This window comes from Lepisma saccharinum, chromosome 4 (genome assembly GCF_977018435.1).
Source record: "Lepisma saccharinum chromosome 4, izLepSacc3.1, whole genome shotgun sequence".
In the NCBI taxonomy this organism is placed as follows: Eukaryota; Metazoa; Arthropoda; class Insecta; order Zygentoma; family Lepismatidae; genus Lepisma; species Lepisma saccharinum.
This window is the reverse complement of record NC_139232.1, coordinates 45,797,973-45,825,425: the sequence shown is the minus strand read 5'-3', so window position 1 is coordinate 45,825,425 and position 27,453 is coordinate 45,797,973. Positions and strand designations below refer to the sequence as shown.

Below are 27,453 nucleotides of genomic sequence, written 5' to 3'. Positions count from 1 at the left end.
CAAATAACCATTTGCACACTGTGCTCGGATGGAGAGCAATAAAGTGCCACTGCTCATCTACCTTGATTTAACAGTAGTTATCGTGGACGGACATGGGGTTGATTATAATCCATGTAATGTAATGTGAAACGTAAAGAAAGCCCTGCATAAATGTGTAAAGCAACAATAAGAAATTAAATGTAAACATCCATTTATTGTAGCTTGAATTATTTCATCAGGCTTCCCAAACCTCATGTATGTGATAATAGCTTTGCCACATGTTAGTGCTGTATGGTTAAAAATGGAGAAAAACAAAATCTGGTAAAATTTTATAACACAATGCTGTGTTAGACCATGAATATTGAACATATAATGTGGGAAAATATAAAATTGGGGTTCAATGTAGTTTTATTTAAAATGTTCACAGAATTCTATGTGATATATTCACAATTTTAAAATAACTGTCATATTTCGGCTCAAAATTAATCTGGAATTTGTGGAAATTTGTATATTTCTGACTGCAGGATTCACAAGTTGGAAACTATAAATTTATTTTACTTTTATTCCAAATAACTTTCTACATGTGAGAGAAGAACTAGTTCCATTTACATATCTTTTCATAGTTGGTTTGATAATTGAAAGGATTAAAAATAATAAAAATTTAACTTTCGTTCTGTAAATTGAAAATTTTGTTGAACCAAACATTGGTGCAACAGAAAAATAATACAAACCTGTGTGTCATAATGAAACACTCCAACATAGAAACTGGCAAAGCACTGCTTACATTAGCAATTCTTTAACTGTTAAGATTGTTTTCACAATTGTATTTTGGGTTCTGTGTTTACATACAATAAATAAGCAATAGATCTATGCTTTAGATTTTCAAATTAGAAACAAGTTTCAGTGGGAAAAAATGTTCAGGGATTTTTAATATCACAAGAGATCCTTACTAAGGCAAAAAGTAACACAGTCAATGCAGGAGAAAAGGGAGAAGCTATCACAACCTTTCTTCCTTTAGGCAAAAAAAAAAGAGTTCATTAACTGTTAAAACATGTTGACTTCAGCCTTTGGCAATATGGAATATATTTATTCACTTGTGGTCCACTGCACTACCATCAACTCAAGATTTCTGCCAAAACTTGCCACCAGCCCTCAGACCCTTTACTTTTGCCTGCTTCTTCCCCTTATCTCCCTGCGCAACTGCTTCTCGAGAATCTGTGGCCATTGCTTCATCTGTGTCTTGTGCTTGAGTCTTTAAAGTCTTCTTAATGTTTATAACCTAGAAAAAATTATAAATGTTACAAAATTATGCTAACACCATAAAGTGAAATGAATCACCTTCAAAGGACAGTGAACATACAAAAGGCATATGATTGCTATTTTCATGCTGATCTGGAAATGTTAAGGCATTATTAAATACATTTGAAAAATTCTGCAAAAATCTAATACCAACTATGGCACCCCTATGACGATAGATGTGTTCACATTTTTATGCATCATTTTGTAATGGCAATTTACCTGCTGTAATAAAAATTCTATAAACTGCAATGTTCTGACCCTATGGGACACAAATAGTAGCCGTTGCAAATGTACAGGTATCAGAAAATATCAGTTAATTTATTGTCATATTGGTTGTTCCTTTTCCAGGGTTCAAATCTTTAACAGAGTATCTTCTACATTTAACCAGAAGAGTTTTCCAAAAATGCATGGAAATGACAGAAATATGTTTTGGTGAAAGAAGCAGGAAAATTATATGGTGGGAGGTTGAGATTTGACACTAAGGCCAGCTGCACACCGGATCTGACATGCCACGACAAGTCATTGTTGTTGCAAACTGACTCTGGGAACGTTTAACATGGGGCTCTTACGGGCTGCTGCAAACCGGACGAAATATTTGACTCGAGACACGTTGCGATGGTTTGCAACAAAACAGTGAAGGTATGGAGAATTTGGTCTCACAGGAGAGCAATGTGACAAAATGCTCTGCGCATGCGTGAATCCACTCTCTTTGGCCCACCGACTGCATGTTACTCACCACTTTATATCGTTTGACAGCACGTATGTATAGGTTTGACTTTGTGCAACATCAAGAATGGAGCGTGATTACAAAATGCACAAGAAAAACAATCTTCAGTCCAGTTTGATATTCACTGATCGAATAACTGTGTGTTTGCAGTTCGCGAATTAAACTTTTTCCTTGCAAGGGGTTCATCTATTGCTGGATTAATGTGCAAACAGGAAATATATTTACAAGGAAATCTACTCTCTTTTGAGAGGAGATAAATTAACATGGTAATGAAAACTAACTGGAAACACAATGTAAAACAAAGCTACGTAAATGATTACAGTAGAACCCCAATTTTACATTTTCCCGCATTATACATTCAATCTTGATGGTCTCAACATTGGTCTCAAATTTTCCTTGATTTTACATGTTCCCTTATTTTAAGTTTTATCAACTTGGTCCCCTGAAAAACATAAAATCGAGGTTTCACTGTAATCATTTCCTCACACAAAAAAAGCGTTTCCAAAGCTTCAATGAAATTTCATGTATATGTTAGTGATTTTTTGTTATGCAACATATTTAGTTTTTGTACAAACAAAATATCAAAAGTAAATTATCAGATTTACATATAAAGTGCCAAAATGGTAGGGGGATAGAAACATCCCTGGCAGTAATGAAAATTAACTTTTGTTGCCAGGAATAATTGGCTCCTATGGGGATATCCCTGATCCCTCCTCCGCCTCGCACACACTGCCACATTACATCCTTCCAAACTTCATTTTTGTTAGCAATTTGTAAAGTTCCGTTGTCATGGAACACTGCCATGACTGGAATTAAAGTAATAAACACTTATTTTGCCATCTCGTTCTTGTATGAAGATCACAAGACTCATCCTGCCTTGTCGTGTTGCTTTGTGTATTGTCATATTGCATTGCATCATGTCGTATCTAGTGTCAACTGGCCTAATGGACTATTAGACCCATCTATACCTGGTGACAGAATGGTGAAAAACCCATTCCCCCACATATAATTGTAACATTTCTGACAAATGTTTAAACCTCCGTGGTAGAGTGGTTATCACAGCATGCTATGATCCCAGGTTTGAATCTCATCCTGAGCATGGGTACTCTTTGGGAGTTTTTTCTTTGTGATCACATCTTCACACTCATCCACATCCTCAAGATTAGCCAAAAGTGACAAAGCAAAGTAAAATAAACTAACAAATGTTGTCATTAGATTCTAAAACTTAATCTTCTTCATGAAAAGCATACAGTACTTTCAACAGTGTATATCCCCTACATAACAAATTACTATTATGAAACTGGCAGTATGTACCCAGCTTGGAAATCAAGAACTACTGAATATTATTTTACTTTACATATTTGCTATTGATAGCATTTAAAGCTTTTACATCTTGGTTCCCTGAAAAAACATAAAATTGAGGATTCACTATATATTAATCAATATTGTAAGAAGTTGGGCGTGGGGCCAACACCCCCACCCTGGAAAAATTTATCTCGTTAAAAGTAATCAAAGAGCTATCCCTGGACGGAAACATCTGACGACGAACTGGCGAAAGAAAAGGACAATGATATATGGAACTTGGAATGTAAGGAGTTTAAATGGAAAAGAGGTAGAAATTGTCTCTGAAATGAAAAAGACAGGAGTGAAATACTTGGCAGTAACAGAAACTAAGAAGAAAGGACAGGGATGTATAACATTAGAGGATGGATATATGCTAATATATAGTGGAGTACCAAGATCTGAGAGGGCAAGAGCAGGAGTAGGTTGTATCATTCACAAGGACAATATTAAAAACATAACCAACTGGACAGCTATTAACAAAAGAATTATGATAGTATCCATCAACGACGAAAACCATGAAAGGAATTTAATAATAGTGTATGGACCTAACGAAGATGAAACAGTTGAGAAAAGAGAGACTTTTTATGAAGAACTCCAGAGTACCATAGATGATATCACAATAGGAAATATCATCATTCTGGGAGATCTTAATGCAAGAGTAGGCAACAATCCAGAAGAGGCTGAGATGGTTATTGGCAAATACGGTGAAGAACACTGTTCAGACAATGGACAAAGACTGATAAATCTTTGTATTGCAAATGACCTTATAATTACAAATACAAAATTCGACCATAAAAAGATACACCTATATACAAGAGCTGAACCCTCTAAGAACGAAAAATCAATAATCGACTACATAATCATAAACAGAGACCAAATGAAATATGTAAGAGATGCAAGAGTTTGGAGAGGCCCGGAAATTGGCAGTGACCACTATCTTCTTACAATGAAATTAGTAACACAAGTTAAAGAAAAGAATCTTAAGACAAAGAAAAAGCATGTGTCAGAATCCCTCAAAAGTTATAAGCTGAAGGAGAAGAAATATCAGGATATCTATAAAGAGAAAGTCAAGGATAAAATAGAAAAGCTAGGGACAGGAAGGGATACAATAGATTTGGAAGAAAGTTGGATGAATTTCAAGAAAATAGTGCTAGATGCAACAAAGGAAGTATGTGGCACATACAGAATAGGAATAAAGAAGAAGAGGACCCCATGGTGGACAGAGGAAGTAAGAGAACAAGTGAAACAAAAGAAACAAGCATGGCATAAATATTTAACAACAAAAGACAAAGAAGACTACCAAAAATACAAATTGGAAAGACAACGTACTAAAGAAATGGTCATTCTTGCAAAGAAAGAAGCATGGGAAGAATTTGGTAAATTTATGGAAAATAATTATAAAGAAAACAAGAAACTGTTTTATAGTGTTAAAAAATATGAGGAAAGATAAAGAATATCCACTGAAATTCATCAAAGATAAAAATGGGAAAATGTTAACAGAGGAAACAGAAGTTATGAATAGGTGGAAGGAATATTTTATGGAATTGTTAGAAGGTACAAATATGGAGGAACAAGCTGATGAAACAACTCTAGAAGTTATATTGGAAGAAGATGACACAATTAAGGAAGAAGAACTTAATAATGCCATAAAAAAGGTAAAAATCGGTAAAGCTGCAGGTCACGACAGGATTACACCAGAAATGGTTAAATATATGGGAAGTACAGGAAAGAAATTATTACTCCATACTATTAACCTTGCTTGGAAATACAAAAAGATACCAAAAGACTGTAGAATTGCAGTGATCACACCAATATTCAAAAAAGGAGACAACCGATTATGTTCAAATCACAGAGGAATTTCATTGTTGAGTGTCCCAGGTAAAATCTATGCAAGAATATTGGAATACAGGCTCAGGCAAGAAATTGAACACCAACTAGAAGAAAGCCAAAGTGCATTTAGACCAAATCGAAGCTGCCAGGACTTAATTTTTACACTAAGACAAATATCAGGAAAAGTGATAGAATATAATAAAGAAATTCATATGTGTTTCATAGATTTGGAAAAGGCATTTGACAGGGAACCTTGGATTAAATTATGGGAAGTGCTGCAAAGAAGAAAAGTGAATGATAACCTGATCGCTAGCATACAGAGCTTTTACAATAACTGTTGTAACTACATCCGTACAAGTAACATAAAATCTGATGAATTTTATACATCAACTGGAGTAAGACAAGGCTGCATTTTAAGTCCACTTCTGTTCATAATTTTAATTGATGAAATTACAAAAATTTGCAAAAGAAAGATTAAACCCTTTACTGTTGTGAATTGGCTCATGAGACCTGTACAAATATCAGAACTAGCTTTTGCAGACGATCTCGTTTTATTTGCTAAAACTGAAAAGGACTTACAATATAATTTAGATGTATGGAACAGAGAACTACAAAAGGTAAATATGAGAATTAACACCAGTAAAACAAAAACAATGATAATAAGTAGAGAACATAGAACTCATACCATTAAGATAGAAGGCGAGAGCTTGGAACAAGTAACAAAGTTCAAGTATTTAGGGTCTATAATAAGCAGCAGTGGGAAAATAGATGAAGAAGTAAATAATAGAATTGCTGCAGCAGGAAGATTATATCATGCTCTAAATAGAAACTTCATAAATAAAAAGGAAATTACGAAGAAAACAAAGTTGACAGTTTACAAAACAACGTATGCACCTACACTAATTTACGGGTGTGAATCATGGCCACTAACAACTAATTATTCTAGCAAACTTCAAGCAACTGAAATGAGATACCTAAGAAGAATAGAAGGTAAAACAAAACGAGATAGAGTAAGGAATCAGACAATTCGAATGAGCCTTAAGACCCAACCTTTACAACAACAAATAGAAGCGTCGCAGTTGAGGTGGTTTGGTCATGTTCACAGAATGAGTGAAGAAAGGATACCTAAAAAGATATGACATGCTAAATTCGATGGAAAGAGACCAAAGGGAAGACCAAGGCAGACCTGGGACGGCTGGATGGAAGAAGTTTTGAGGAGAAGAGGATTGGATACCAACAGGGCAAAAATGTTTAGCCAGAGACCGAGAAGGAGGAGAGCTCTTTGCAAAACCTCTACACCTGACGGTAGAAGAGGATCGACTAAGTAAGTAAGTAAGTATTGTAAGAAGCTTACAAATGAGATAATCTATGCTACTGTGAAGCTTCTCATTTTGTCATTGTCATATTAAATCCTTGGCCACAGCACTTAGTAGTTCATATATGAAGATCCCACAAATATTAATGTAACTGAAATATTGGTTCTACAAAAGCAGTTAATTTTTGTGGAACAAGAAAATGGGTAATACAGTAACAATTCATGAAAAATAAAAGTGGCTGTCAATGCTTGAAAAATCATTGTATGTTTTTTGTTGTTCTTATTTTTATGTTTTGTTACCGTAATAATGAAGCCATGTGTTTACTTACCCCTAAAAAAAAAAAAGAGAGGGAATTTCCTTCCAAATGTTTAGTTGGTTACAAAGTGCAACACAGAGTCGTTGGTTTGGTGTCAAGTGGTGGTGTCTGCACCATTTGCACCGCATTCTGGAGCAGTGTAGTGTGGTGTATGATCACGTGATATGTGTTACCAATAAAATGAATATTTTGAAGCAGTAGGCAGGCATTTGTTGAATTTAAACACCACCTTTCTTGCATACAGCATCTACTTGATTGAACAAAATTTGCTTGCACCAGCCTGACATGGTAACCCCGTCTACTTCGCTGCACTTTTTGACACTCGGTACAGTGCAGATGTATCCAGTGTCAGGGTGGTGCAAGGAAATGACATTCAAGCAACTAGACGGAAAGCGATGTTCACAGGTTCAAGTTCAGAAGATTCAACAAATGCCTGTCTGCGACTTTAATCGGTCATTTGGTTAGTTAGTACTCACCATGTGACCATACACCACACATACACCGGTCTGAAAGGTAGTGCAAACACCAAATAAACTACTTGACTCCAAATCAACGAACTAGACGACTCGGTGTTGCACCGTGTAACCACTAGATGCTTCAGGTATGTCCCTGCACTACACCTGATGTCAGAAAGTGCAGCAAACTAGACTGGGCTATTTAATCATGAAATCTACTTTGGCACAGATTTAGCAAAAAACTCATGCAGACTCTGTGTGTGTGTGTGTGTGTGCCAATATTTTGTATACCTGAACAAACAAATCAAGCTCCACATGTCTCTTTAAAGACTTATTCCTTTCCTTTGACACAGGTTTTTTTTTTCCGAATTCAAATACTGTGGAAAAAGTGGGGAAATATAGGGTTGTTTATTCTATGAAGGTTAAATTCTTAGAGAATACATTTTCTTGGACATAGTCAATATATTGACTTCCAACTGCATTTTTGCCCGAAGGCTGGCGTCTGCTATTTCCTTTGGTTCAAGTAGCTCTCCAATTGTCCAAACTCTTTCTTGACACCAAAATTTTTGTTTGGCCCCAAATATAATTAATCTAGAGTAAGAAATGTGAGGACTTATTAAATTATTCTACAGTTGCTCCTGATACATAAAATACTACTAATATTGAATAACATTCTAGGTTTGAAGATACTAAACTACAACCGACCTCTTGTTCAATAGCTTCCTTGTGTTTTAATCTCCTGTTCTTCTCTGCATTGGCCCTGTTAATTTGAGTTTCCACACATGAGAGAACTGTTTCACATGAATCACACCACTCCTGCAAGGTAGACACTATGCTGCCAATATCACCTGGTCTAATGTCGCGGCCTATGGCATAATCTACTTCAAGCAAACTATTTTTTTGATCAAGTTTTCCGTGAATAATATCTGAAAGACAAGGACCAGAATTCATTATAGGGGTTATATTTCAGCAATGGTTTTAAAATGTGCTGGAAAAAACAACTTTACTACACAGTAACAGTGGGGCAAATTAAGCAGTAATAATCTCTATAGGCTATCAGTCAGTGATACACACTATCAGTGTGTCAGTACAATTGTGGATAATTTTATCAGTTCGATATTTCTACAAATCACCCATAAGTAAAGCCACATATTTATGGTGAATAAAATTTCAAGATTTTGGTACAAAAACTGGGCATATTTCAGGAATATAAGTGGTATATAAAATGGCATTTCGGTGTCAAAATGGTGAATAAAAACTTAAATTTGATTTAAACACTATACTCATTACACAAAATTAACATTTCACTTCTAGTAGCACCATTTATATAGTTATCAGAATATTAAATTTATTCCTGTGTAAAGGAGTCCATATTTTGCTTCTCAAATATTTACAGCAGAATTAATCAATTTTCCATGATGTGCATAACTGACAGGATAAGCCAGACCTCAGAAGGTGTTAATAAACCCTAAATTTCGTGTTTAAGAGTTTATTTCGTATTTTGCAGTTCATTTCGTGACAAGACATGGTAGGAAAATACACCTCACACCTTTCAAAAACATGAAAAAGTTAACATTACAATGTGTTATTTCACACTGTTGTTGGTTAGTGCACTGGATTTGTAGTAAAATCACAGGTCTGCCATTCGATCCCCACCACTGGCAAAGAGAAATTTGTTCATCTGAAGATGAGAAGACCTATAGTGCTCTCTCAAAATGAAGTGTTATGATAAATATAGTTAAAAGCACTATACAATGGATGATGTCCAATAAACATTGCATATTAACACAGAATTTATTTCAAGGTGTGGAAACATCAAATAACCCAAGATATTTGATCCCAAAGTACAGCTTGCATAAGTATAAAAATCTCCTCTCCTGGACTACCCAGTGGTATGCACACTCAAAAAAAAAAAAAAAAGAAATATGCCACCTAACCTAACATAAACATCCAAACTTTAATATCAATGTCAAATCTAACAAAAAAAAGTACAACTAACAATGTAAAAGTATTAACACCATTAAATCTAACACTCCTAACCAAATAAAACTAATTGTATCTAAAAGACAACCAGTCTTTTTTTTTTATTAAACCAAATTCATTGCATGCACACACAAAGCCAAAAAGAACATGGAAATTATACCAACATTGAATTTAACAAAAATGTAAAATTACTACCAATGCTGCAATCAAATCATACATGAAAAACAACAGAACCTCACACTCGGCAAAATCACTAACACCAAATCAGTACTGTCACTTCTTAGCATTTCTCACATACAGCTCATATCACATTGAGATGGCTACAATGTAATGACATAATAAATAGAACCACATACAACCACTAATTACTTCAATATCTCTGAGAGCTAAAACCAACAGAAAACATTCAGAAACAACAAAATCTTTGTAACCCATGCAAAATTGTCCACTTTCTAGCTAGAGTATGGAGTGTCACGGGTACCAAAATCTGCACTAAGTTGAAACATAGAAATATCAGTAAAATTATCGGCTATTTTACTTATAAACAGATATGTCCATAATGAACAATGTGAATGGTGTACAGATTTTTCTGTTCCATATTTATTTCTAATGTCAATTAATAACTCACCTGCATAAATTGCTTCAATTATAAGATCCTCTAAATCTCTCACATTTTTCATATCAAGTTCCTGAAGAAGAACTGAATATGGAATGCACTGCAAGCAGGAAAATAAAGCTAATAGAGTAACAATACAAAACTACTTTTAAACAAATATAATAGAAAATTTTCTGGATGAGGTTTGACCCAAACTTTGATATTAGCTCAACAGAGCATAGGTCACAAAAAACCAACAGTACTATTTTTCTGAGGACACATCACTTTTAATACTGAATTGAAGTTCAGCCAACTTATCTGCAAAACTGTCTTTTATGATGTTTTATTAATTCTAGTGTGCATTCATTATATATGCATAAATATGGTACATTTTATTTTTTAAGACTATAACAGAACAATTTTTGTGCTAGTTCTTGTTTTTAAGCACAAAATGTGTTGAAATTTGCGAAAAAGGCCACAATTCACATTTTGTGCCCAAATTGAATTATTTCACATAGATGAAAAATGTGTTCAAAACATGTGACTGCACATGGTGTCACTCACAAACATTTCAATTATGACCATGTGATTATTTGTTATAAAGGAGTCCAAAGCTCCTCATGGGCTGTAGTCCCAGGAAGTAAGATAATTTCTTATGACTTTTATTTAAAAATTGGCATTAAATTATGACTAACGTTTGGTGAACGGAGCCTCACAGGACAGGACTTTTCAAGCACTTAGCTACTTATAAAAAACGGCATGAGAAACTTCTACGCCCCATACTCACGTTGCAACTGACATAGGTTGTTTACAAATGGAAAAAAGAAGACAAAATTTCAGTTCTTCAAAAAAGCTGGATTTTTCCAACTCCTCTTCATAAGTACTTCTTAAAATGGCTATTCCATTATCTGCTTTCATCCTTATTGATATACCCAGTATTTGTAAATGAATGTACATGATACATACCTTTGTTTTTGTTGCAAGAGTAACAATTGTCAAATGCTGCAACTTTTTCTTTTGTGCAGGTGTTAGTTCAAGGAGGTTGTCCTTGTTTTCCAAGTATTCTCTGTAGGTCCCATAAGCAAAGAGATGAAGAAGGTGATAGTATTTTGCATTTGGGCCAGCTTTCAGCTGAAAGAAAATGAACATTAACAGTATGTATCTCGATGGCATCTTTCTTAAAGAAAAAACATCTCATTAAGGAATGAAGTTGGTGTTTTAAGTCCACTTTACGCACAGTAAGGAATCGGGACTGGACCTACAGTTCGAAGTGTGATCCGAACCACCCTGATCCTCCACTGGGAATTGGACCCTGGACCCCTTGATTATAAGGCTATGACACTACCACTGCATCATAAGGGAGGCTTCATTATGGAAGTTACACAGTCACAAGATTTGAATTAAAAATAATAATAAACGAGTGAAACAGCAAAAGAAAAGGAAAAAAATGAAATTTAGCATTGGGCTTATATGACAATGGCAAATATTGTCATCTAAGTCAGGTGGCAACAACAGACATCTTAATCATCTAAAAATCAGCTTTAGTTCTTCATGCTTTTCCCACATACTTGTTGGTTTCAAGTAGCTACTAACAGAGACTTCTGCACCTACCCATGTCCACCACCTACAAACTGCAGAGGAGACTACAGGGTGCCCAATAAGTTCCACACCTTATGCTATATGGTAAAATTCAGTGCTTTGTTCTTTCATGCTCCACCACGTTATGCAAGGGCTGTGACTGGCGGCATATTGTTTCCAGAACACTGGATTGAACACCGAGAACCCGTTGAATGCCACCAAACTTGTCAAATTTGAATCTGTTGGACTTAGCATTCTGGAGGGTGTTTGATATCCAGGATAGATGAATGCCATGCCATAACTCCGTGTGTGCTCGTCAACCTGTGATTCCACCTACAGACCTGCGTGGAACTTGATGAAGGACCTATGTGGCAGCACTTTTTGGACACTTTTATAACATGCTGAAAGGTTATGTATACACAAGAGATGTAATTTGTGGAAATTGTGGAGCCACTTTTGACTAATCATGACCCATGTCTGACCATTGGTTGAGCCACGATTTTCAGTAAGTTAAATTTATATAGTCTGTGTGCTATAAGCTCAGGCTATATAAGCTATTTCTTATAGTTAGTTCAGATTCTCACCTTCCTTCCTCTGTTTTCCTCCAAGATTCTATCCCCAATGGAGGCACAGGCCACTTGCTTCCTTGCCTTTTCTACATTCGAGTCTCCCACCCTCGACCTTGGCTCCCAGTGTACCTTCCTGCAACAGTCCAGGGACTATGTTTGTGCAGCTGTTATTTGAAACTTATTCATGGTTGACTTGTTATTACAGCTCCTAGTTCAGTGGATCATGGCCATTGACAGGAGTGTTTTCGGATTGATTGATTTAGTTTATTTTACTTCGCGTTTTGTGCCTCTTGGCTAATTTGCGAAGATGGGGATGGGATGAGTGATGAAATTGATGAATGGACATTCACAAACAACCAAGCCTGAGCGGGATTCGAACCAGGGACCTTTGGAGAAGTGTTTTCGGATATATAGTATTTCTACATATATGAGTACGTGTTTCTAAAATTCTGTTATAAATATATGAAGTGTGTGCAGACTCCCAAAAACCTATTTTTGAATTTTTTGGGAAAGTAAATAAAAAATAAACGTATTGTATAAACAATAGTGATCCACGTGATCAATGACGGGAGTTCGTACCGCATGACCACTGCAGTGTTAAATAAATCTTGGATGAATTTAGGGATTGAAAAAAGAGAGCCAAAAGGACTAGCAAATACCTTACTAAACAATAATGAAACACTTAAACTCAACACACAAAATGAAAACTTTTATCATTTGCGGCCTAGCTTCAACATTATTTTACTCTCTGTCATCATATAGCCATGCCAAAAAATATAAAGTTCTCATTTTGTATTTCCAGTTCCCTTCATGTTATAGGTGGGTGTATGTCAAGACTATTAGAATGGAGTAGGCTGGGGCTATGTTTGACCTCATGTCCTGTGATACAGTGCATGACTTCACTGGATGGATAGATTCTCCTATGCAAAGATTTGGCAGTGAAACCAACACAGGATTTTTCTTTTTTTAAAGTATCATCCTCCACCCCACCCAAAGTCCTCTTAATGTACATGAAACTTAGGACTCAATACACAGTTTTCTTAGGATCATGTGAAAAATATTTCACAATAATATATCACTTGTGTTGTTTACAGGTATCTAGCTGTGAAACTTAAGTCTAAAACTGGAAGGTCATGTGACTTTTCATACATTTCAACAAACCTTTTCAAGCAGAATTCATTCTCTGTGAAAATGTCAACACTGAGCAATGCCTGGTACCTACTGACGACGACACAGAAAGGAGATACAATAAGCGTTTTCTTGTGCTTTTGACAGAGCAAAAATGTTACTGCTATTGACAATCATTTTTCTGATTCAGATTACAGTTTTAATTGTTGATCATACAAATGACTAGGAAGGATACAGGGAAGTAATATTATTAATGATAATGATGTTTTATTTATCATAATAACACAGTAAACATATTTTACCTTACATTAGTCACAAAACAAATAATGAAAATAAATTAAAAAATTAAAAAGTGCACCACAATTGTATGTGATTCTATAACATGCAAACCATTTAAAAGCATCTGAGTCAAAATAATCTGCAATATACCCGTCAGAAATACCAGAACAATATATTTTTGAAAGTTAAAACAAACAAGCACAAACACACACAAAAAAGGTGTGCACACACCCATGGCAGCCACAAAAGTAGGCATTTCTTCCCTACTTAAAGGGTGGGAAACTCAATTATTGGGGAATAAAACACAAATTTTAGTATCATTATGAATAGGACATGGGAGTCAAATACAGAAATTTCCTTGCTCTTTCTTCAGAAAATAAAGTCTAGAAATTAGCATGTCTGACTACCATAACTCATCCCTTTGGCGTGTCAACTGATGTAGTAGCAGTGTTCAAGTATCTTGCAAAATGCTTTGAAATTTGATCAATTCCATGGCAAAAGTGGTATTTCTTCAACAATGTAGACCCTTAAAAATCAACCCAGTAACTTTAGAAAAACATGAAAGACTGGAATTAAGCTGAAATTTATATTAATTTGGATTCATTTCAAGACAATGGGAAAAATTAAACTAAAACATTTCCAACTTCAAAAAATTATTCTTACCTCCACAATGTTAGGCATATCAAGAAGTTCACCAAAAACTTGGACACCAGGAGCTTCTAGGACTTGCTTCACCAGTTCAACAGCAGCTGCCCCTTTTGCTGACTTTGCAAGAAGCACAAACTGCTCCAAAGGGTTTCCTGTATTCACTCCTTTCTCAGTCAACATGGCCACTGAACTGCAGACACAAATTCAAGCATTACAATAATTATATTTTCTGTAAAATATTTATACTTCTACCTTAACCATGGTAATGAAAAAAATGACAAAAAGATGAAGTAATTAAAACTTGGGCACATGGTAATTTTCAATCACATGAAAGTCATGTGGACTCTTAACAAACATAACTGGATGCTGGTGATCCTCTGCATCATTACTGGAAAACTGAGAATTTTGAAAGTTTATGAAAATTGTCTTTCATATAAATGTTTTCTGTTGTTTTTAGCTCGTGGAGATGTTATATAAAGAAGTCAATCTAGACAATGTTGCTAACTCCGTGCGATATGTAGCACGAAGGAAATTATGAATTATGCCTTGTTTGTACTTCATAACTTATGGAAGAATAGGAAATCTACTGGAAGCAAGTTGCATGTGGTTACATTATATTTTGACAGGTGTGCTAACAGAAGGCTGTACTGCTTAAAGCACAAGTGACATCATTACAGTGCAAATTCTGCTGGTTGTGTTATCATTTTGTGCGAGTGCTGTGTCGATTGTCATTTTAGAATTTGTTAGGTTAACAGCGCTATGTTTATTGCTGTACAAATTTGCATGTGTGTTTTTTGATTTGTAGTGATTTGCTTTATTTTACTTCTTGTACCACTTTCGGCTAATTTGCGAAGATGGGGATGAGTGATGACATGATGAATGGACACTAACAAACATCCATGCCCAGGCTGGGATACGACCTCGGGACCTCTGGAATCATAGCGGAATGTGCTAACCACTCTGCCACGGGGGCAGGCATGTGTTTTCTTTTATTTCATGCATATGCAGTATATGGTATTTTGTTAAAAAAAAAACAACCTCTAAGTGTTCCAAGATATGACACATTTGTCACATGAGACGCTTACAAATATACTTCAGCATATTACTGAAAGATAACTTGTAGGCGGCTGTGCTTGTAGTGCATAATTCACATACCACTGACCAGAGGCAACTTAGGGCCAGGCAACTAACTGGGGTGGGGGTATTCCCCTTGATTAGTGCCATACATAAGAATGTCTATTTGTTTGTTTGAGTTTATATTTATGTCCACTTTATGCACAGAAAAGTTAATCAGGACTGGACCTAAAGTTTAGTGTGTGATCAGAACAAACATGTCCATCACTATTCATTTTTTAAAAAAAGTTGGATTTGTTGTTGACAAGAATTAATTGCAGTTACTGTTGCATAATTCCACATAAAGTGGTTCTGAGGCTCAGCCTGCCTCAAATAAATGGGTACCTGGGTACCTCTAGGACAAAGAAAGTCATGCTGCCTACATGTCTACTTAAATATTACACAATTCTCTACTCATTTAATTTAATTTGTGTTATTTAATGTTGCTTTTCTATCACTTTTGGTTAATTGTGATGATGAAGATAAATGATGATATGATTAAATTCATGAATGGATACACACAAAGAATATATACACACACACACACATACAGCCGACCCCCGTGGTGGAGTAGTTACCACATCATGCTAGAATGCCAGGGCTCCCGGGTTCAAATCCTAGCCTGGGCATGGATATTTGCGAGTGTCCCTTCATATCTGTTCAGACCTTCAAAGGGTTCGGATGTCCGTGAAGAGATCTCTCTTTCAGCTTGAGTCGCCCGCTGTGAACCGCATGTAACCAACTCGAGCTTGCATGGAGGAGGGAATACTGCAGTCAAAGTACTTACTTTCTCGTGAAAATTATCAGTGTTAAGAGCAGTATTGCCTGGAATGGGAATCAGCAAAGCTGAGTGGCAGCACATTGAAAACTCCATCTCCACAGCAATAGACAACAAACTGAACCAGCAGTTCGGAGACCTCGACAGACGCATCGCCCTGGCTTTTGCGAGTGATGCAGTGCTGAAAGAAATCAAACCAGCGCTGACCACCATCATCAAAACTGCATGCATATGCAGTATATGGTATTTTGTTAAAAAAAAAACAACCTCTAAGTGTTCCAAGATATGACACATTTGTCACATGAGACGCTTACAAATATACTTCAGCATATTACTGAAAGATAACTTGTAGGCGGCTGTGCTTGTAGTGCATAATTCACATACCACTGACCAGAGGCAACTTAGGGCCAGGCAACTAACTGGGGTGGGGGTATTCCCCTTGATTAGTGCCATACATAAGAATGTCTATTTGTTTGTTTGAGTTTATATTTATGTCCACTTTATGCACAGAAAAGTTAATCAGGACTGGACCTAAAGTTTAGTGTGTGATCAGAACAAACATGTCCATCACTATTCATTTTTAAAAAAAAGTTGGATTTGTTGTTGACAAGAATTAATTGCAGTTACTGTTGCATAATTCCACATAAAGTGGTTCTGAGGCTCAGCCTGCCTCAAATAAATGGGTACCTGGGTACCTCTAGGACAAAGAAAGTCATGCTGCCTACATGTCTACTTAAATATTACACAATTCTCTACTCATTTAATTTAATTTGTGTTATTTAATGTTGCTTTTCTATCACTTTTGGTTAATTGTGATGATGAAGATAAATGATGATATGATTAAATTCATGAATGGATACACACAAAGAATATATACACACACACACATACAGCCGACCCCCGTGGTGGAGTAGTTACCACATCATGCTAGAATGCCAGGGCTCCCGGGTTCAAATCCTAGCCTGGGCATGGATATTTGCGAGTGTCCCTTCATATCTGTTCAGACCTTCAAAGGGTTCGGATGTCCGTGAAGAGATCTCTCTTTCAGCTTGAGTCGCCCGCTGTGAACCGCATGTAACCAACTCGAGCTTGCATGGAGGAGGGAATACTGCAGTCAAAGTACTTACTTTGTCGTGAAAATTATCAGTGTTAAGAGCAGTATTGCCTGGAATGGGAATCAGCAAAGCTGAGTGGCAGCACATTGAAAACTCCATCTCCACAGCAATAGACAACAAACTGAACCAGCAGTTCGGAGACCTCGACAGACGCATCGCCCTGGCTTTTGCGAGTGATGCAGTGCTGAAAGAAATCAAACCAGCGCTGACCACCATCATCAAAACTGCCGTGGAGGATGCAATCCATGAAAATCTCCGATTTAGACAAACAGGTGAAGCAAGTGCGGAAGGATTTGAATTACTTGGAGCAGTATGAATCTTGTTTTCCATGGCATCAGTGAAAGTGAGGGTGAAAAGTGTGAAGTGATGGTGTCAAAGGTAATCAATGAGCAGGTGAAAGTGAAAGTGCCTCAAGATGTGTTCCATTGTGTTCACAGACTGGGAGCACCGCAACGTGATGGAAAACCCCGGCCGATCATTGCACGCTTTGTCACCTACGCCCAGAGAGACTTGGTCTACAAAAACAAAAAGAACCTCAAGGCTACAGGGACAAGAAACTTCATCACTGAAAACCTCACGAAAACAAATCTGGATCTTTTTCACAAAGTAAGACTAAGTAAAATATTCGAACGAGTGTGGACAACCGAAGGAAATGTACACAATGGAAACATGGTTAGGATTAGCGACTCGGAGGACATTGCAAAGTTCAGCAGAAAGTAACGCTGTCCTGCTTCGCCAAACTCCCCTCCTAATGGTGGTGTGTTTATTTTTGGAACCGCTTCCCCCATCAACGATGTAGGGGCACCTGTCTGTGGCTGGTCAAAGGTAGAGGGGAGGGGAGCAAAGGAGAACATTCTGCGCCGAACCACACAAAGCATGCAAGACACACTGCATTCCTCAACGGTGGTGAAAGAAGGGCAAGAACCTGTCACATAATAGACTGTAAAATGTAAACAGCCCTCAGCCCTTAGCTACTATTCCAACTCACACCAGCATATATGCAAGCTCACCAATTTTTAGTTCTTCCATTTTTAGTTATCAACAAATACTTACATTATTTTTTTCTTTTGTGCTAGTACCCTCATTTTATACTCTTTTTTACATTTTTATTATTTTTAAATTTTTTTTATTCTTACTTTTCTTTACTTTTTATTTTTAATATTCTAATTTTTTTTATTGCATTCACGGATATCTCCATGAACCATTTCCGATAAGATTAGGTTAGGAAGCATAGTTAAAAAAAAAGGGTTGGAAACACTGACAGGGGCTTACGTCATCAAACGTACGCAGCATCTGGTTCTCATCAAGCAAATGAAAGCAATGGCAATTGTGCGTCGGTGAGAAAATACCTCGACGAACGTTGTAAACCTTGGATAAACTCATTTCCGTAAGTAGTTTCGGTACCAGTCTGTTATAGCCAAAACACATTTCGCTCATCCATTTCATTATTTTTTACATTCGTACTTACTTATTATGCATTGCGAAACATTGTTTAAGGTGGAGATTTTGCTTTTTTTACTGAAATAACTTCAATTTTTTACATTACGAGTATTTATTGTTCATTGCTTTTTCGCTTTCTTTACACACAATATGGAGGGCATATCTTGACTAGCGTTGTCTATCATCTGTGGGTATGCAGTGTTTAAACCTTCTTAAACAAACAATTCCTACTTTCGTGTTACAGATTTTGTATGTTTCTCCAGGTTCGAAAACCCCATGCACGGATAGCCCCACGAACCATGCACGCATAGCCCCACACACCATTTACGGATAGCCCCCACACTATTTATAAATAGCCCCACGAACCATGCATGGCAAGGTTAGGTTAGGCAAACATAGTTAAAATTGTCATGTTCTGGGAAAACAATGGCATCGTTGGAAACACTGACTGGGTGTTACGTCATCTACCGCACAGAACATTTGGTTCACGTAGTCGAAGGTAATGGAGGCAAGAACTTTTGTGCATCGCAGAGACATTAATGTCGAAAAATACATGTTTTACCGGCCGAATAAATTGAACGAAGGGAGAAGACACTTCCACGACCTTTCAAAAGTGTACAGAAACTCAGTTCCGTAAGTACTTTCGGTAAAAATTTAATATCCTTAGGACACCTATAACCTCTTCCTTTCATCAATTTTTGACATTTGTACTTACCTATCTGCTTCACGGAACATTCCTTAAGATGTATTGACGTTTTTTTCATCAAATTAATTGCAATTTTTCACATTACAAGTATTTCTTTCTCGTTGTCTTTTCACTTGACTGAGACAAAATATGGCACGTACACCTTCCCACAAAATCGCTTGTGTCGTGCTTGTGTTTTGTCGATTTTCATTCGTTATGCAGTGTTTCAACCTTCAGAACCCAAGAAATACCCGTGAACAAAGCTCATCTGATCAATTTTTAAAAATTTTTTTTAATACTTTTTCGCATTGTTTTACGAAGAAAATTGTAATGTTTCGTGGCACTATCCATCCTGGAATCGGTGGGAAATTTAAAGTAAAAAATTATTTTCGTTTGAAATTTTGGAGTCCAAATTTCCCACAGATTCCGGGCTCCGTCCCTGGGGTAATTGACCTACTGCCCCCCAACCGTTACCGCTGTCCGCCCCACTCCGGCTCCCTGACTTTCTCTGTACAGTCCCTGTTAAAGGCATGTTAGAAATTGGCCTGAGTCACCTGCCCCCAAATGAGCCCCAAACTTTTAAATTTGAAGAAATCCATTTCCAGGATACGGAAAACGGTATAATTTAACAATACAGGGGATACTTACTAATTTTGGCCTCGTAATCACGAATCTGCACTTAAAATTTGCACTTATTTGGGGGCACGTGAATCCGGCCAATTTCTAACATGCCTTTAACAGGGACTCTATAGAGAAAGCTGGGGAGCCGGAGCGGAGGCGGAGCCGCGTTAGCGGTTGCGGGTGGCAGGTCAATTACCCCAGGGACTTAGCCCGGAATCGGTGGGAAATTTGGAAATCGAGGGTGTAGAAATAAGAACTTAATTTAGATTACTTTGCTATTTCCACGTGAGCACCAAATTTTGACTGCAGATTCGTGATTAGGGGGCCAAAATTAGTGAGTATGCCGAATTTAAAAGAAAATGGAGAAATTCCCGGTATTGTAAAATCGCTCCCGGAAAACTTACGTGAATTTCACCTAGCATCCACGACACGTCATATTAGACATATACCCACAGCCCATTCCTTCTAACGAGTAGCTTACATTCACTGCCACATTTTCGACATTCCTTTCCTTTCTTCACGATCCCGTGTTCAATTAAATTAAAAAATCCACTGGATCTTCCACACGAATTTCACCACGCATCCACGACACGTCATGTTTCTAACTTTCATTGCAAACGCAAACAGTTCGAAACACTGGATACCACATGAACAAAACACAATCACGACCCGTGATAATGTACGAAGGTGTACGCGCCAAAGGCTATTGTCCGTCGGAGAATTAATTTTCAACCCTGAACATGAATTTCCCCTATCATACATTCCCACATCACACAAAACACCTTCCCGATGTTAGACAATACTACAGGAACTGGTAACGAATAGATAAGCCGGAGACACATTTCTTGAAATTTACAGGAGAAAAGACGAGAAAGTACTTACGGAATTGAGTTCTTGTGGACTTTCTGAAGCCGGGGAAATTGTTTTTTCGAATCGTACAACTTATTTGGCCTGTAAGGTATTTTTCGTCATTCATGCATCTCCGTTGCACGATAGCTCGTGCCACCATTGCCGTTGACTACGTGAATCAAATGTTCCATGCATTCAGTTATGTAGTCCCCTGTCAGTGTAGCAACCTCGCAGTAGTTTGACAAGATGATGTCTCAAGGTTGCGTTGTGAAAATGTTCCCGGATATTGAAGACCCACGAGATTTTTTAATTGAACATGGAATCGTGAAGGAAGAAATGGAATGTCCTAAATGTTTATTTATTTATTTATTTATTTATTGAAATTTCCAGTACAGCAGAAGCCATTTTAAACCAGAAAGAAACAACAATAAAACAATAGACTAAGATTAAAAACAAAAGAACGGATAACATAAAATAAGCAAAAATAAAACAAGCCAAAAAAAGGACCAAGGTAAAAAGATCATTTTCACAAAAGCATTACTTATGTACAATTTTTTCTATGTTGCTGATAAAAAATGAATATGAAGTGAATATATCTATTTGGTTTGAGATTATATTGAACTGATTCGGTAGCCTATGGAATAGTGATCGTTGTATGAGTGAGAGCCTGGGAGTTGTAGTGTGAAAAGTTTCCTTGCTCCGTGTTTTATGTGTAGGCACTCTGAGGGAGAGTTCGTGGAGTGGGACGCTGCATCTTAAGTTTCCATTTATAATCTTATATAGCAATTTCATATCTGCAATGTATCTACGAGTTTCTGGAGTATTAATATGCAGTTTTACAAGAAGATCTCTCTTAGGCAGGTGTCTTAGGGTAGGCACTCTATATCGAACGATGGAGAGGAAAAAGCTGAGAACACTGTCGATCTTGGAGGTATGAGAATGGGCAGCCATGTTCCAGATTGGTGAACAATATTCTAGAATGGGGGACACAAATATCTTGAAGTAAATGGAAAGTGCTTTCGGGTTATTGATTTCGGTGAATCTGTAAAGTAGGCCTAGCATACGCATTGCCTTTTTTGTGATGGTTGATATGTGATTATCGAAATTTAGTTTTGAATCTATGAGGATACCTAGATCTCGGTGTTGCGCTTCTTTTGCTAGAGGGAGGTCGGTGAGTGTATAATTGCCTTCAAGAATGTTTTGTTTCAATGAAATTGTTATGTATGAGCATTTAGAAGGGTTTGTGGACAGTTTCCATCGCTTACACCATTCAGAGAATCTGTTAATGTCATTTTGGAGAATGTTCTAGTATATGTAAACTTCACATTGCATGGAATGGGAAGTGGCTCTATATGTGTACGGAAGTTATTATTTTTTTTTTGTTTAAATTTATTTTTCTAAATTTTCCTTACCTAACCTAACCTACCGTGAGTGGTTTGTGGAACAATTTTCGATTCAAAACGTTTTGTGAATAGCTTGTGCGGCATTTATAGGTTCACAGGTTTGGAAACACTGCACATCAGCTGACGATACTGCATAGTTTAGTTTAGTTTATTTGCGTCCAAGGACTACCGATGTGTACAAATTACAGTACATGGTAATATAGGACATGTCAATACTTACATTACAATACAGGTACATTAATAGATTTTACAAATACAAAATATATAGCCAAAAATTGTAAAAAATTGGGTCTTACTCTGCTATTATATCAAAATCACAAAAAAATATAACATGAGAAGATATACTAATTACCCACTTTCATTTGACATTTAATTTACAAGAATAATATGTGATTATACTACATTATGTACATTTGTCTTATGTAAAAGTCGCTTCCATGTATTCAGCTATAGAATAAAAAACATGCTTCAGAAGCATTGATTTTATCTTGTGCTTGAATATCATCAATTTTGGTTCTTTCCTCACATCTTGTGGTAGTTTATTGTAGAGATCTATGGAAGAGTTTAAGGGACCTTTCTTACATAAGTTAAGGCGGCAGTGTTTTATGTGAAGTTTGTCTTTATTTCTTGTGTTTAGGCCATGTATTTCCTCATTTGTGGCAAAGTTGGAAATATTTTGCTTAACATAAATTAAGCATTCATAAATATATATGCAGGGTAGAGTTAACACATTAAGTTTACGGAAAAGAGTTCTACATGAATAAGTTTTCTTTACTCCAGCTATGATTCTTATAGCTCTTTTTTGAAGCATAAAAAGGACATTGGAATGGCCCTTGTTACCCCAAACCATAATACCGTATCTTAGTAAAGCATCAAAGTTTGCCATATAAAGGCACTTTACAGTTTGGGTGCTTGAGATGTCTACCATTTCTCGAAGGGCATAGCACACACTACTTAATTTTGATTGTAGCGTGTTTATGTGTTCTGTATAGCTAAGGTGTTCATCCAGAATGATACCCAGAAATTTTGAATTTTTTTAGGCTCTAGTTGTGTATTCCCAGATATTAGATTGAGGCTTATTTGGTTTCTGGTTTGGATTGTAGAAAATGTAATGTAATTTGTTTTTTTGCTGTTGAGGAGTAGATTATTATTTAAAAACCAGTCATCTAATTTGTTTAATACGTTATTAGCCTTAGATTGTAGAGCATCTTTGGAAGTGTCTGTTACTACAATATTTGTATCATCAGCATATAATATTGCATTTGCCTCAGGCATAACATTTGGTAAATCATTTATGTACATAAGAAACAAAAGAGGGCCAAGAATACTTCCCTGAGGCACCCCACATGTTACACTTTTCATGGTGGAGTGTTGATGTGTTACATATCCTTTTGCTGTGGTGTGAGCGATTTCTACAATTTGCTTTCTATTCGTAAGGTAAGATTGAAACCACTTTTGTGGTAGTCCACGAATACCAAGTTTTTGAAGTTTCCACAGCAATATCTCGTGATTTACAGAATCGAAAGCTTTTGATAGGTCACAAAAGACTCCTACCATGTGATTACAATTATTCAGAGATTGTGTGACACATTCTACTAAGTCTGCTAACGCTGTTTTCGTGCTTCACTCGGACCTAAAACCATGCTGCGACAAGCTTAAGATTGAGTGCTTACTACAGAAATTTTCTACTCTCATCATTATTGCATGTTCAATAATTTTTGAGAAGACTGAGAGTTGTGAAATGGGCCTGTAATTTGATAAATCCTTTGGGTCATTTTTCTTCAGTAATGGTTTAACAACAGCTATCTTTAGCCTGTCTGGGAAAATACCCTGTTCAATGGAATTGTTTATTATATGTAGTAACGGTTGACATAGGGAACTATAACATTTCTTAATTAGGAAGTCTGGTATTTCATCAATGCTGGAAGATCGTTTGTTTTTTATACGCCTGAAGATTATCTTTAATTCCTGTTCAGTAATGGGGGAAATGAACAAGGATTTGTCATTCACTGTTATGTGTGTAGAACATTCTTCTGGAGCAGCCATAAACCCATTCCTTCTATTTGGAACTGCATTTACAAAATACTCATTGAAAGCATTCGCAACATTAGGGGGATGTTGGACTTCTTTTCCATTAATGCATATCACCATATTATTACGTAAAGATTGGTGTTTTGTTGATGTATTTCTTATAATTTCCCACATTGTTTTACATTTATTGTTTGAATTATTGATTTTACGGTCATTATGATTATTTTTGATTGGTGGAGTACATTTTTATATACTTGCTTATACCTCTTGTAATATTTCAGAAAAGATGGATTGGGATTCACCTTACTTTCAGAATGGAGCATTTTTAGTTTTCTACTTGAGATTCTGATTCCGTTTGTGACCCATGGTTTACACTTGGTGGATATGTTTACTTGTTTAGGTGGAAAACATTCATTGTGTAACAAGATAATTTTGTTCAGAAAGAGATTAAATTTTTCGTTTGTGGAAGGTAAGTTATAAATATCTTCCCAATTTTCGCTGTTTAGTTTTCCAATAAACATGAGTATAGAACCTTCATCATATTTACGTTTCTGCATTTTTTGTAGCTTTCTATGATATTCAGTAGCTTCTCTTTTACATGTGAGACATACAAATTGTGCTTCATGGTCGGAGAAGTGGACTGATATGTTTTCATATTGAAACTCTTTTGAGTGTACACTTATTAACATGTGGTCTATGAGGGAGAGAGTCTCTTTCGTTATGCGCGTGGGTGTAGTTACAATTTGCTTTAGACCAAAAGTGTTTATTGTGGCTTCAAAGTGCAGTTTCCGTCCTGTATTTTTTAGAAAATCAATGTTTAGGTCCCCGCATACCAAAATTTCACATGTATAACTTTTTAATTCATCTAACAATACTGACAGATTTTTTTATGAATATTGTATAGTCTGCATCAGGCGTTCTGTAGCAACATACTATTATTAAATTATATTGTGCAAGACATACAACACTAACTTCAAAATGTTTTTCTATAGGTCTCACAGTTTTGGGGACAATTTGTTTGGCAATTATATCATTTTTTGTAAATATGCCTGTTCCCCCTCGTTTTATTAGAGACCTTGATGAGAAACTAGCTAGGTGGAAATTTGGAATTTGAAGGTAAGTAATTTCATCTTTGGACAGCCAGTGCTCAGTAACACACAGTACATGTGCATCTAAACATTCATCGGTTAGGAGCATTTCTAAATCTAACACTTTGCCTGTAATACCTTGCATATCAGCTGACGACAGACAACGTGAGTCAAGATTTGGCTGCCGAATTAGCAACGACAAATAAATAATTATAATGTTAAAAATAACGCTTTTTTCATGGGAAAAAAAATGATCCCAACTTGAAAAATGTTCCACTATGCATATGAGGTAAGTAGAAATGATTTTTATTTGAAAATAAACGAGTTAAATAAACGGCATATCAAACTGGTACCCAAGAACTTATTACGGTAAGTAGTTTCTTCTGTAGAAATGAAGAAATCTGTCCGAACAATAGTAAACTAGTACCCAAGCAATAACACGTGTTTATAGGCATATATACTATGAGAATGGCATTCCATGATTGATTAGGTTTATTTTACTTCGCATTTCTGACACTTTTGGCTAGTCGTGGATATGATGAAATTGATGAAGGGCTACATAAAGAACATCCCTGCCCTGCCCTTGATTCGAACCAGTGACTTCTGGCGTCATAGCTTCGAAGGCTGGCGTGATACACAATATACAATGAGGTTGTTCATTTGTTTTTGTTTTTGGTAAAATTTTCGTATCCCCAAAACGTATTTCTTCAATTTTACAGGAGAAAGTACTTACCGAAATGGGTTCATTTATACTTTAGGAAGGTCTTGGAAGTTTGTTTTCACCTCGTTGAAATTTTTTTGCCGGTAAATCATGTAATTTTCGACATTAATGTCACTCCAATGCACGAAAGCTGTTCCCTTGATGTCCGTCTACTACGTGAACCAAATATTTGCGAGCGTTTCATGACGTAACAACCGGTTAGTGTTTCCAAATACGTGGTTTTGTAACTGTGTAACAGTTCTAGAACGTAAATAAACGTGAGTTACTGTTCATCATTTCTGATTACGAACTTGTGACAACATGACGTGACGTGTGATCAGTGGCGTGCTCAATGTGAGGTTGATGGGGGCTATAAACCCCCCCCTTTCGCCCAGTATCTCTAAGGCTATTTATGAATGGTTCGTGGGCTATTTATGAATGGTTCGTGGGCTATTTATGTATGGTTCGTGGGGCTATCCGTGAATGGTTCGTGGGGCTATCTGTGAATGGTTCATGGGGCTATCCGTGAATGGTTTGTGGGGCTATTTATGAATGCTTCGTGGGGCTATCCGTGAATGGTTCGTGGGGCTATCCGTGAATGGTTCGTGGGGCTATCCGTGAATCGTTCGTGGGGCTATCCGAGAATGGTGTGTGGGGCTACGAATATTTTTTTCGAAACCAATTTTTAACTATTGAAACCTTTGCGTGGCCCTACTAACCTATCCACGCGCCAATGGTTTGTGGGGCTATCTTTTTCACTATTGAAACCTTTGCGTGGCCCTACTAACCTATCCACGTGCCAGTGGTTTGTGGGGCTAGCGCCAATGGTTCGTGGGGCTAGCGCCAATGGTTCGTGGGGCTATATTTTTAACTATTGAAACCTTTGCGTGGCCCTACTAACCTATCCACGTGCCAATGGTTCGTGGGGCTATCTTTTTCACTATTGAAACCTTTGCGTGGCCCTATTTTCCACATTCATACTTACGTATTCTCCATACTAGTACCTAGATATTTTGCTATGAAGAAGGTCGCAACACTGCAAAACCACTGATCATGGACTACGCTAGTCAAGATTTCTCCGCCATATCGCGTGTAACGCAAGCAAAAGCGAAGAAAATAAAAATACTCCATATTTCGAAAATTGAGATTATTTGCCTGCAAAAAATGAAACGCGAAATAGAAGAATCCTTACGAATCCAGAATAAGTAAGTATCAATGTGAAAAATACGAAAATAAGGGAATTAGAGACGTTTGGTGGTTACCGAAATTTTAATTTGTTTTTTTCTGTACAATCGTTGGAAGCCTTAAAATGAATTATTTGCGTCTCTCATGTAGCTTATAGCATTGTTATGTATAAACTTGGTTGATTGGTGCCGACACGACACATTATTTCTCGAAACTAAACAGTAATAAGCACATTGTTCTAATACAAAATTTCACGTTAGTACAGATACACGTACATTTCTTCAGAGATACTATAAATTATTTACTTACGACACTGTACTATCTCGTTAATAACAATTTTACACTGCAAAAATAAAGTGAAACAATAAACAAAGACGCAAGGTTAGCAGACGATGTTAT

The 27,453-nt window shown here is 36.6% G+C and overlaps 1 protein-coding gene across 1 annotated transcript; it reads right to left on the bottom strand.

Moving 5' to 3' along the window:
• Positions 1-513: 513 nt before the first annotated feature.
• Positions 514-27,453, bottom strand: CSN7 (COP9 signalosome subunit 7). The gene is made up of 6 exons (XM_083121640.1): positions 27,364-27,453; positions 14,062-14,236; positions 10,811-10,975; positions 9,878-9,965; positions 7,972-8,192; positions 514-1,258 (listed from the first exon to the last, which is right to left on the bottom strand). The coding sequence occupies exons 2-6, from the start codon at positions 14,224-14,226 to the stop codon at positions 1,100-1,102; spliced, it is 798 nt and encodes a 265-aa protein (XP_082977766.1). The 5' UTR covers positions 14,227-14,236; positions 27,364-27,453; the 3' UTR covers positions 514-1,099.